Genomic DNA, 11620 nt, shown 5'->3' on the forward strand with positions numbered 1-11620 from the left:
CGTGAATGTGCCGTAGTATGGAGCAAGACTCCGGGTAGCATCGCGAGCAGCTCGTAGTTACGTCCTATTTAGCCTGCGATCAACCTTAGTTCACCTACTCCAAGACTCATCGAGATGTGACCAAATAAGGTGACTCCTGATTTGGTTTAATTTACAAGACAAGTCGAGAGGCTCTTTTACTCTCACCCAATACCCAAATCAAATTAGACATCACAATTACGGCGAACAGGATGCGGCATAGAATCTATTTCGTACATTCGTTCAGTTCTTAAATCGGATAGATCGTCCATCATTAGCCGGTTCTAGACTCCTCCACTCTCTCTTCGCTCCCCCTTCACTCCCTCCCCTCTCACCCAGTCACCCGTCTTCTTTAACGTACACACCTAGATAGACGGAAATGCCCGAAAGCCAAGTAAGTTCCTCGATGACCGCCTCCTTGCCCCCATTCCCAAGTCCCTCTCCTAACGCCTATCTATGCAATTGAAGACCACACCAGTTCCTTTCCTAGGCCCCCTTCTCCTTTCCCATCTCCCGACCGTCTCAGTACGGCAACTAAACTTTCTACCCCGTCAGTCCTCCAACTTTAGTACGAGTCTTTCCTCCATTTATAATAGTAAATCAGGTATCTCAAGGGTGCTCTCCTTCCCGAAATCACTGCTCAAACTTAGCTGCCCTCGACCCGCCGCCGGCGCCGGCGCCGGTCCTCATCAGGGCCTCGACGTCGACGTCGACCCACTTCATCTCCCTCGGCGGGGGCGGGGCCGCGATATGCTGGCCTGAGTGTGCGTGCGCGTGCTGGGGGTGCTGGGGGTGCGAGTGCGGCGGCGCGTACCGCTGCATCTGCTTGCGGACGCGCAGGCGGTCAGAGAGCTCGGCCGAGATGAGCTCGAAGCTCTGCTGCAGCGACACACACGTATCCCAGCGCTCGCCGTACTTGGCGAGTGTACGCGCGGCCTTCTCGAGGCATGCGATGCTGCGGTCGACGTTATCCGCTGTGGCCCCCCCCGCGCCCGCCGGTAGTCCTCCGCCCGAATTTGCGCCTGCGATTCCGGCGCCGGGCCGCGGCAGTGGTGGCGGTGGCGGTTTGCCTAGCTCGACGAGGGGCAACGGCACGGTAACACCCGCTAGTAGCAGGTCCTCCGCGTCGCGGAGAACAGCGACGAACTGGCTCGCCATGAAGAAAACGCGCAGCGCATCGTGGTACGTGTAGAAGGCGGTGTTCCTGCCGACGTTTGCGCCACCGCCGGCGTGCGCGATCTCGAAGATGCGCTCGACGTAGGCGATAGCATGCTCGAAGATAAGCAGGCGCCCGTAGTCGGTGAGGTGCGGGGCGCGCGCCGACGGGGCGATGCAGTACACGAAGCTGTACCGCAGCTCGAGGTCGAAGAGCTCGCGCATGCCGGGGGGGAGCGACGTCGGCAGCGCCTCAGCCCACTCCCGCATGTCCTGGCACACCTTCCAGATGAACGAGGGCGCGTCTGGCAGCGGCGTCGGCTCCGACTGGAAGAGCGCCTGGTACCAGTGCGACTGCGCCCGCCGCAGCTGGAACAAGAGGAACGCCGGCTCTGACCCTGACAGTATCTGCCCCGTGATCGACGCCCGCCGGCTGAATGACGATGGCCGAGGCCAGGCCACGTTCGTCGCCGCGTCGGTGAACGAAAAAGCGCGAGCGTGGACCATGCTGATTGATCTGAGTTTGCGCGCGTCAGTGAGTCGACCGGTCGCGGGTGAAGGCTTCACGATGTACTTACCTATCTAGTGAGTAAACGCAATAGAAGGTCTTCCGTCTCATATCCAGCGCCGCTTTGTCCGGCAATTGCTCGATTGGGGGGTCCTGGTGAAATCCTAAATCAATTACCGCTCTGCAGGTGAAACCGATGAGATGCCAACTGTCGAAGTGGGTGGGATCGAGCATCGAGTATTGCGTGAGGAGGATTAGACACTGAATCTGCGTAGTGTAGCCCGGCATCAACGCTCTGTCGGCATGTTGCAGGGCCCGTGATACGAAGCACAGCCCATTGATGTAGTAGTCGTCGTCCTTTGCTCGACTCTGGGCGGTGGACCCGATGGCTAGCACCATGTACACAAGCCAGTAGTCGGCATCCTTGATCGCTCTCTCCTGGAAGGAGTACATCTGGTCGAGGATGGTGTAGAGCGTCGTTTCAGGGAAGGCGGGATATAACGAATAGATATTAGCCATGTAATGCTGGACAAGGGGGAGAGCATCTTGTCGAGGAGGCAGCGCCCAATCCCCGATTTCCGGTAGAGGATCGTTAGAAGCGGCAGCTAGCACGAGCCGCGCAAAGGTCATGTTGGTCATGGAGGGCTCGAAGTCCCTCGTCGTGGCATTGATAGATCTTGCACCTTGATTAGCACCCGGGCAATTCCTCTTGTCACACGGTAGAGTGACTCACAGAAAGCCGAAATCAGACAAGAGCGAATTAACATCGGACATCTCGCGCTTCCGCGCAGCCTTCCGATAGATGGCAGCCTTGATGATGGCGAGCGAATCTTTTCGGTCAGACTCCGGCGCTGCCGGCGCTGCCTCGGACTCATGCTGGGCGACGGAAGCCTTCCTCGACCGAGCATATTCGAGGCGTTTTTCCAACTTTTCTATGCGGAGCTCGAGGGCAGCAACGTAACTGGACAGGAAATGTGAGCAGGGGTAGTCAGAGGGGAGAGAGGGAGGGTATTGGTGTCTGTTCGTCAGGTATCTGGTCTGTCTTACCTTCGCTCCTTGCCTCTGGCGAATTGATCGTTGGCGGCCGAGCACTCATTCTCCCGACCGGCCTTCTCGCAGGCCGTACATGCCGGTAGCTTTCCGTCACACTAGCGATCCTCACGGTCAGCACCCAAGTGACGAAGAGGGGAGGTACAGCGACATCCTCGGGCTAGCTACCTTGACTTTGGCGGCTCGACCTAATAACAACTTAGTTGGGGTACTTTCTAGTCAGGTATAGGAGAGGAGCACTGACATCTAGAGCAAGCTGACACCGGTCGCGACACGCGCAACAACGGATTCTCCGAAAAGCTCGAGCGCGGCATGCTGACCGGGCTGGAGCAGGCGTGATGTGAAAAGAGGGCAGGGTGCGTGGTGTCCGGGATTGCGGTTCTTCCAGGTCTAGATCTCGACTGTCGGATACTACACCTATAAGATGGCGCGACCGCAAGTGGAGATATCGATCATAACCTTGGAGGCTCCAGGCTGCGCGAGTCGTGCGTTCCTAGCCGATATGTAGCGCATGGAGATCGTGGGATTCAATTTGTCCGGTAAGGCACGGCAATGGCGAAGAGGGGCCGGGAAACAGAGGGGGGATGTAAGCGAATAGAGGATATAGGGGCATTAATAGGAGTAAGGGTGATGTAGGTAGGTATGTTAATGAGAATAACAAGAACAACAGAACGACGGCAGGCGGTAGTAGGTAGAGAAGACAACACGAAGAAGATGACGAAGGAGAAGGACAGGATAATAATAGTAGTAGTAAGTGGTCGTAGCCGTAGCCGTAGCCGTAGTCGCAGTCGCAGTCGCGGTCACAGTCGTAGCAGGAATAGGCGGGATAGAGAAGAATACCCGGACAGGTTACAGCAGCAAGGCGAGTTGGATAAAGAATCTGAGAGCACGTGGAATTGGAGACTTCTGACCCTCGCAGCCAAGACCAGTCCCCGGGGGGCGGGTCGAGCCAGAGGCAGCTGTAGAGGACCCCACCGCCCAAGTGCTGTACCTATACTGGGAGATGCCCAGGCCGCTTCTGCTAATCTCACGGTCGCGACCACGGACTCAGCTCGTTTCACCCCGCTTCCTGTCTGCCGCTCGCGTGGTGTTTCAAGAGCGGAGCAGACCGTAGCTAAGCTATACTATACCGGCTGGGGAATCGGCAACCCAAAAAAGTGAGGGAGGGGGGGCGGCGGAGCAACGATCTATTGGGAAACGGTCAGGGATTTGATGGTTTAAAATGTAAAAATATATAATAGAAGAGAGAGAGAGAGAGAGAGAGGGAGAGGGAGAGGGAACGGGCAGTTGAGGAGGGGCGTGTATCACAAAATGTGGGGGTTGTGTTAACTCTCGAACGACAGACACATGAAGTACCTCTGTTCTCAAATGGGTGGTATCGTGACGTAGGTATTATATCCAGGTAGGGAGGTATATGAGGTAATATATGTATGCCTAGCAATGTGTATGCGTTAAAGCGGGTGCCGCAGTAGTAAGACGCATGTGTGGGCACATGTACCTATATGTGCAACCTACCGTGCGTAGGTACTTAACCCAAGTACTTGTAGTAATATAGCTGTAATATAGCTCCCCTATTGTATACCTGCATACCTCCTATAGGCTTGGGTGGGCATCTATCTACCTAGAGTATGTAGAACCCGAAGCTTCCGCGTCCCAAGATCGTTCTCGGTGAACCATTTCCAGACACGCCCACATTACGCACAAGCATCTACCCACCCGCTTCATCACCTTCATTCCTACACGCACACCCGAATAGGCATAAGCTATGTGCCGAAGCCTGTATGTTAATAATGACGATCAGCTGTCAGCCCTCAATCGTTCTCTCTCTCTCTCTCTCTCTCTCTCTCTCTCTCTCTGTGTGTGTGTGTGTGTGTGTGTGTGTGGTGTGTTCCCCTATCCATCTTTCTCTAACTCACTCTTCCAAGGAGTCTCCGTCGGCCGACTGATCTGGATATTGGGCCCAAGTGGCCCAGGCCTGAGTTCTATTTGTGTTATAAAACACTAGCTACGCCTGCGAAGCCGGGGCCAGGGCCAGCACGAGGATGGGTCGGTTGGTAGGTATAGATCGTGGTTCGCGCATGTGGCTCTATCGCAAGTCAGGCGTGCCGTAGTATTAGTGCAAGATTCCTCCCTGCATCAGGGGAGGAACGACAACCCCGGCACGCCCTGCAGAACGCCTGTCGGATCGCGAGGTCGCTCCCGCTCCTCTTCGTCCCCACTGCGCCTCCGGCTTCGTCCACGTACCTAGTAAGGCTGTCTCGTTAATTTTACAATTGAGGCCCTAGCTACCTCCCTCTCTCCCACCATGTTCTGTCTCTACCCCTTCACCCCCCCTCGCTCTTGCTATCATGTTAGGGGACAGCTGGGCGAAAAGAAGCACGTCATGGCATGGCCGAGCAGGAGGCGGCTTGTCCGCAAATCTGGCTGACAGCGGGGTGGCGCTCGTTCCCAGAGAGCTAAGCGGCTCGACGGCCGCGGACGAGGCTCTGGGAGAGGGATGAAGGGGGGCGGGATCGTCCTCGGGAGGCGCGACGACAGGCAAGCTGCTACGTAGCATAGTCGGAGAGAACGTTAACGAGGTGATTATTCCCGTTTCCTTGGTTTGTGGGTGGTCTCAAACATGCATATTCTTACGTCGATGGTGGATGGGTAGCATACGATGCCTAACATATGGTCGCTAATTAATCCATACTTGGCGATCAGTTGGTACAACCCAAGATAAAATAGGCGTCCTCAAACCGATGCAACCGTTGCAGAATAAACAACCTAGGCAGATGAGGAAGTGTACTTATCGGATAGACAAGTTATTTCCAAGAATAGAAGCGGAATTCCACCATCGGGCCAGGAATGAATCCTACGACCTGTAGGGGCCCGTCTGGCGTGGATACCGGCCGGTGTAAGTCAGGTCCAGCCGTCTGCGAGTAGGTAGTGAATCTTGGGGAAGCGCAGAGGCGATGGCACATCGTAGCATGCGTAATGCCTGTTAGCCAGGTAAAACAGAGGCACGAGAGTACGAAACAAGAGCGCATGCCGCTAGAAGTGTGTTTTTATCCGGCCGGAGCGATGGCGGAGTCGCAGCGAGGGATCGAGAACTGAAACGCGGCGATAGGAGAGGACAGAAGCTGCCGGTGCAGCTCTCTATCTCCCTCTCCCTCTCCCTCTCCCTTCTCTTCTAGGGGTTACAAATCACTCGCAGCATCTGGCTGTCTGCCTCTCGAGTTAGGCCGGACCGAGGGATGACGGATGGGATATGGCCCGGATCGATGGTAACAGGAAAGGGACAAATTAAGTCTACACCGCATAAGGGAAGACACACACAGAACCACCCCACATCGATCAGGATCCATTCTGCGGTAACTTAGGTGCGCGGCTGGTAGGGTGGGAGGTAGTAAAGTACCGACGATAGCGAGGGTAACGATGAAAGTAGGTAATAATAACGACGATAATAAGTGTAACTGGAGACCTTCCAGACTCTTCGTTGGGGTTTTTTTTCCCCTTCGTCATTGCCCCCCAGCCGGCTTTTGCGACGTTTCTTTTCTCTTCTTTTCTTCTTCTCCTAATTCTACTTCTGGTCATTATTTACCTCCTACTCTATTCGTTTATCTCTCCGTTTTATCTCTCTACTTATTCTATACTTGGTACAGGCAGGACCTGGAGTCACCCACAGCCGTCGACGGGCATCCGGAAACCGAACGAGCTTACTGAAGTTACACCAAGACTCCCATTTCTCTTCTTCCACGAAGCCTGCTGAGCCTGCCTACCTACATACCTACATATCACATACTACGCACACGCTCACTTATACACGGCATCTCGCAGACGGATGCCCTGTGTCGTCTGTGCTCCTTCGACCGCTGTCCACGACAAGCTTGCGCCAACCATTCATCGTTCTGGTTAGGAAATTAAGTCGCGCCGCCTACCTAACCTGCTTATACATACATACATACATCCATCCATATGCCACACACAACATACAGCATACAGCATACAGCATAGCAACATCTACCTACACACATACACATACCTACCTCTAGTCTCGCTATCCAGACACCCCCAAGGCTATAGTGGCCAATACATGCGGGCGTGAACGTGTGGATGAGCGTGTGTGACAGGTACCTACAACCCCGGTAGCATTACCAACTGGCGAAATACCAATTGGTGAATTACCAATTGGTGAATAAGGAAGGATAGCACAGAGGTAGGTAGGCCAGGTAGTTTTTCATCTTACGGTACGGGACCTCGCGCGCGTTCTGGGTCGCTAACACGGCGTATCCGAGAATAGGCGGGTACTTGGACGTAGATCGTCTACCATGTACGCGAGCATCCTCGAATTGCAGCATCTGCAGCCCGCTGCGGCGGGTATGTACAGCGGAGGGGGCGGTGGAGGCGGTACCGGTACAGCGGCTGTTGGCGCCATGGTTAGTGGCCCTGGTGGTACTGCCGCTGGCACGGCTGCTAGCCGGGCTACTAACATGGCAGCGGCTGGTACTGGTACTGCTGGTACTGGTACGACCAGCGATTCGCCCAGTTCTAATAGCAGCGCCCGCGGCGCCGCCGACTTCCCAATGTGCTCCACCCACGATGGCTATTACACCTTCACCGGCGACGACTCTCCCTTCTACAGCCGCATCTTCGAAACCTTCTGTGCCGACCCGCCCAAACCCCGAGGCTATGATAAGGTAGTCAGGTTCCAACTGCTGCCGTACAATCCCCGTCCCGCCAACCAGCCCGGCTCGCTCTCCTTCGCTTCCGACCCTACGAGCCCGCGAACCTGTGTGCAACCGGCTATTCCTCTCCCCCGCGTTCCCAGGGGCCAGCGAAGAACGCACTTGTCCTACGATCCCACGGCTCGGAAGCGCCAGCACATCAAGCCAGACGCCGCCATGGACGTCTCCGGTATCCTCCGCCCGGTCCACGGTTTCGGTGCCTACATCCCGAGACCGCTGCTGCCGCCATCGCAAGCGAAGAAGATAGCCAAGGCTGATCACCACGACGGTGAAGCCTCGCATCGCATCGCGCACACCCTCACAGCCTGCTGCCGATGTCGTCAGGTGAGCACCCTCCCTCCCTCTACCCGTCCCTTCGCGTCTTCCCCTCGGGAGTAGCGCCCCAAGTCCGTAATTCCGAGTTGACCCTGACTGTGCCCGCATGTGTAGAGGAAAACACGCTGCGATCCCACCCTGCCCCGTTGCTTGCCGTGCGAGCGTTCGGGCTCGGTCTGCGAGTACTTCGACACCGCCAAGAACAAGAGGATAAGCCGCTATTACGTCGTCAAGCTCCAGGAGAAAGTCAGAGCTCTCGAGGCCGAGCTCGGCCAGTACACGGACGAAGACGACCTACCCAAGAACCACGAGGACTTTCTCCGTCCCGGCGGCCTCGTCCGCCTCAACGAGACCGACGAGACTCCCCGCTACCTTGGCCCGTCGAGCGGCATCGCCATGACGCGCATACTCATGGAGGAAGCCAAACGCTACACCGATTCGAAGCGCATATCCGAGCTGATACCAGACGTTCGCGAGCGACGACAGCCTCACGCCGCCAATTTCCCCAGCACACGGTCGCAGTCCTTCGCCATGCCGCCGACCGTGTCGAGAAAGAAGAGTTACCCTATCATCAGTGCTGTTGCGGCGCAGAACCTTCCGAGTAAGGTTATCGCCGACAGGTTAATAGAAGTATTTCATCAACGAGGTATGGCCTGTCTTTCTTTTCTTTTTTTCTATTCCTCTTTCCCCTGCCCTCGTGCATCTTTCTCTTCTTCTGCGGGCTTATTGCAAGGTTAACTTATTATTCTATCCGTCTAGCCCAAGTGTTCACACCCACTCTCCACGAGAAGGCGTTGGCGTCGACGCTAGAGGATGTCTACGCCGGAAGCGAAGACCCTTACAAAAACTTCGTAGTGCGGCTCGTCATGGCGACCAGCATGCAGAAGCTAGACACCGCCTACGCGGGGCTTGCAGATAGTTACTACCTGGCTGCCATGAAGTACTTCGAGGACGTCGTACGGCCCAAGGACCTCAAAACCCTTCAGTGCCTCGTCCTGATCGGACAGTATTCGCTGCTAACGCCTACCAGGACTGCGGTGTACTACATTGCTGGTCTAGCGACGAGGATCTGCCAGCAGCTCGGTCTGGCCGACGAGAAGACAATCTCGATAGGTGCCAACGACCCGCTAACCCTGGATATGCGACGGCGATTGAGCTGGATCGTCGGCACTATGGAGCTCGGCCTAGCCCACAGCATGGGCCGCCCGAACGGATTCGCCAAAAGCGACGATATCAACGATGTGAGGTTCTTCGAGACAGTAAGCGATGCGAACATCAGCGAGGCTGGGATTACCCCTGGTCCCCCAGACGAGAAGAAGCTCGTTGCTATTCACTTCTGCAAGATGCGGCAACATCAGGCCGAAATTCGACGGGTCTTGTACGAAAAGAAGCACCCAGAGCCTGCGGACGATCGCGACCCGTGGTTCGCGCGGATGGAAGCCACCATGGATCAGTGGTTAAAGGAGTCCCCTGAAGCCCCTGCATGGTGTAGACCATGGTACGAGGCGAATGCTCTAACTCGCTGTCGTGAACGATTGCTAACGTGCGTGCAGGTTTTCGGGACGATTTCATACCATGATGGTAACACTCCACCGGCCGTCGCCCCAGATCCCCCGCCCCTCCGTACGGTCGGCGACGAAATGTTTCGACTCGGCCGCCTTTGTGATCGACATGTCTAGCAAGCAGATGATGGCAGCAGCCGTCGACATCACCTGGATATTTGTATTGACTCTTTACATGTCGCTGAACACCCTCCTCTGGAGCGTTACCTACCCCGAGATTCGGGCGCTGCATTCACGAGACGAGGTCCAGGAATTGGTCAACATCTCTCTAGATATCATCGACCAGTGTGCCGAGAGGTGGCCGGGCACCACCGCAGCATCTCAGCTGTACTCGACGTTCACCAAGGCATGCCTCCAGAGCTACGAATCCAACGAGACGCCCTCGTCGTCGAGCTCCTTCACCACGCCTCCCTCCCAAATAGAGAGCGGCTCGCCCTCGGCATCCGAGATCTCCAGCGCGACGACTGTATCCAAGACCGGTGCTCCCGCTTTCAACCCGCCGAACTTCAGCTATATCTTCGGTTCGGGGCCGCAAGAGATGAACAATTACAAGGTCGAAGACAACTTCCCCTTCCCGCCCACATTTAGATCCAATTCTATCTTCCTCAACCCCGCCTCGAGCGATCATACCGGACGTCGGTTCAGCTATTTCCCCCCGGATTTTACTCAGAACGGCGACATCTCCATGGACGAGAGCAGCCCCCCGGATACCGACTCGACGGTTTCGCCGCCGTTCATGTCCCCCGCGCCGCAGGACCATCTACCGACACCACCGGAATCTATGCATCCCGGAGCTGCCACCACACCAGGCATGACAACCCCAATCCTTTCCACGCCTATGCTCTCGAATTCAAGTCTAGCCCAGACCCCCTCCGAAATGTCGACGCCTAGCACGATAACGACGACGCCGCAACAGCAGCGCGCTCAGCCGGCGGCTTTCGCGATCCCGCCGCCACAGCGCGAAAACAATCACAATCACAACCATAACCACCAGTCTCAGGCGCAACGGCCACTACCCCAGGCGACAGAATGGTTCAACCCTCCGCCGCCGTTCATGTCGCCGTATGGGTTCGGCGGGCTGTCGGGGAGCTTCTGGGGTGATGCATCGTCACCGCCATCGGGAGTGCACAACCACCACCACCATAACGGCTTCGGCGGCGACACAGGCGCCAACGGCAACGGCATGAACGGAATCAACGGCATCGATGGTATCAACGGAATCAACGGCATGCAGTTCACCCACGGGCTCTCGCCAGAGCGACAAGGCAGCCTCAGCCAGGAGCAACAGATCGAGCTCATGGACGTGCTCGAGAACGAGGGCATGACGGACATCGACACGTACCTCAACATGAGCATGGGGATGGGGGCGGCGTACCAGGACCAGGACCAGATGCAGAATCACATCATGGGGTGGGGCGGCCGGTCGTGACGCGCGGCGCCGTACGATAGATAACACAACCGGTTGGAAGGAATTGCATCTTGATTATCGAAGGGGTGAGCACGAGAGATCCGTATAGCGAGGCATTTTTTGCCTCTCTTGCATGCATGTCATCGTGGTCTCATCCCCACGGGGATCTGCCGACAGGTCTCCCCCTCCCTCGCCTCTGCCCGGGGAGGATCAGAAGGGGGACGGGAAAAGTGAAGGAAATGAAAAAAAAAAAGTTCTCTCCAAACGTCGTCGGGATATATGGGATTTTATGTCTACCGGTAGATACCATTTTCTTTTCCTTCATCACCTTTCTGTCGCTATTTTTCTTCTCTCTCCTATCTTATATTTTCTTTGGCATCCGTGTTTCAACAAACACTTGCACGCGCATCCTCTCGTCCCCATCCTTCGGGGGGTTTTTTTTTCTGTTCCGGCGTTCTATATAGCGCAAGAGGGGATTCTAGATATGATTGATGTTCGGATACTATTGAATGCCAGATGAACGATTCTTCTTCTTCTTCTCTTCCCTCCTTACCCACCCTGGGTATTTCGTATTCGAGCGCGGTGCGTCGTGCGCGCGGTAGTAGATCCGCCATCGGGAAGGGCGAGGTGTTGTTGTTCTCCTGCGTAGATAGACGTACGGATGGGGTATTCGTCATGTTTGGCCATCCCCCCTCCCTGATCGGGATGCTGGGGAGGACCCAACGTGCATCTCGTCGCCGAGCGGGCCCAATACTATAAATACATGCACGCGTCACCAAGCTACGTACGTAGCATGTAGAGAGAGTGTGGCGGGTGTCTCGGCTGAGAGACGAGCGCAGGACACGATACAGAGGTGACAGGCAAGACAGGTCTCGGA

General features: G+C 56.0%; 2 protein-coding genes across 2 annotated transcripts; one reads left to right on the top strand and one right to left on the bottom strand.

The window, feature by feature from the left end:
• Window positions 1-233: 233 nt before the first annotated feature.
• GGS23DRAFT_20072 (fungal-specific transcription factor domain-containing protein) lies at window positions 234-3209 on the bottom strand. Its single transcript, XM_051511778.1, has 6 exons — window positions 2976-3209; window positions 2900-2919; window positions 2729-2829; window positions 2415-2642; window positions 1752-2357; window positions 234-1690 (listed from the first exon to the last, which is right to left on the bottom strand). The coding sequence occupies exons 1-6, from the start codon at window positions 3043-3045 to the stop codon at window positions 652-654; spliced, it is 2064 nt and encodes a 687-aa protein (XP_051376979.1). The 5' UTR covers window positions 3046-3209; the 3' UTR covers window positions 234-651.
• A 4087-nt stretch (window positions 3210-7296) lies between these two features.
• GGS23DRAFT_602119 (fungal-specific transcription factor domain-containing protein) lies at window positions 7297-10764 on the top strand (the record flags this gene model as incomplete). The annotated part of the gene is made up of 4 exons (XM_051519283.1): window positions 7297-7782; window positions 7888-8419; window positions 8533-9271; window positions 9327-10764. The coding sequence occupies 4 exons, from the start codon at window positions 7297-7299 to the stop codon at window positions 10762-10764; spliced, it is 3195 nt and encodes a 1064-aa protein (XP_051376980.1).
• Window positions 10765-11620: the final 856 nt, after the last annotated feature.

Source organism: Durotheca rogersii (assembly GCF_024521655.1).
Source record: "Durotheca rogersii strain YMJ 92031201 chromosome Unknown GGS23scaffold_1, whole genome shotgun sequence".
NCBI classification, from domain to species: Eukaryota; Fungi; Ascomycota; class Sordariomycetes; order Xylariales; family Xylariaceae; genus Durotheca; species Durotheca rogersii.

Bases quoted from the DNA above. Each gene is read 5' to 3' on its own strand.
- GGS23DRAFT_20072 (XM_051511778.1), bottom strand. From the start codon at position 3,045: ATGCCGCGCTCGAGCTTTTCGGAGAATCCGTTGTTGCGCGTGTCGCGA. The intron at 2,830-2,899 runs GTAGCTAGCCCG...GAGGATCGCTAG, and splicing joins GTCGAGCCGCCAAAGTCAAG to TGTGACGGAAAGCTACCGGC. The intron at 2,358-2,414 runs GTGAGTCACTCT...TCAAGGTGCAAG, and splicing joins TTGTCTGATTTCGGCTTTCT to ATCTATCAATGCCACGACGA.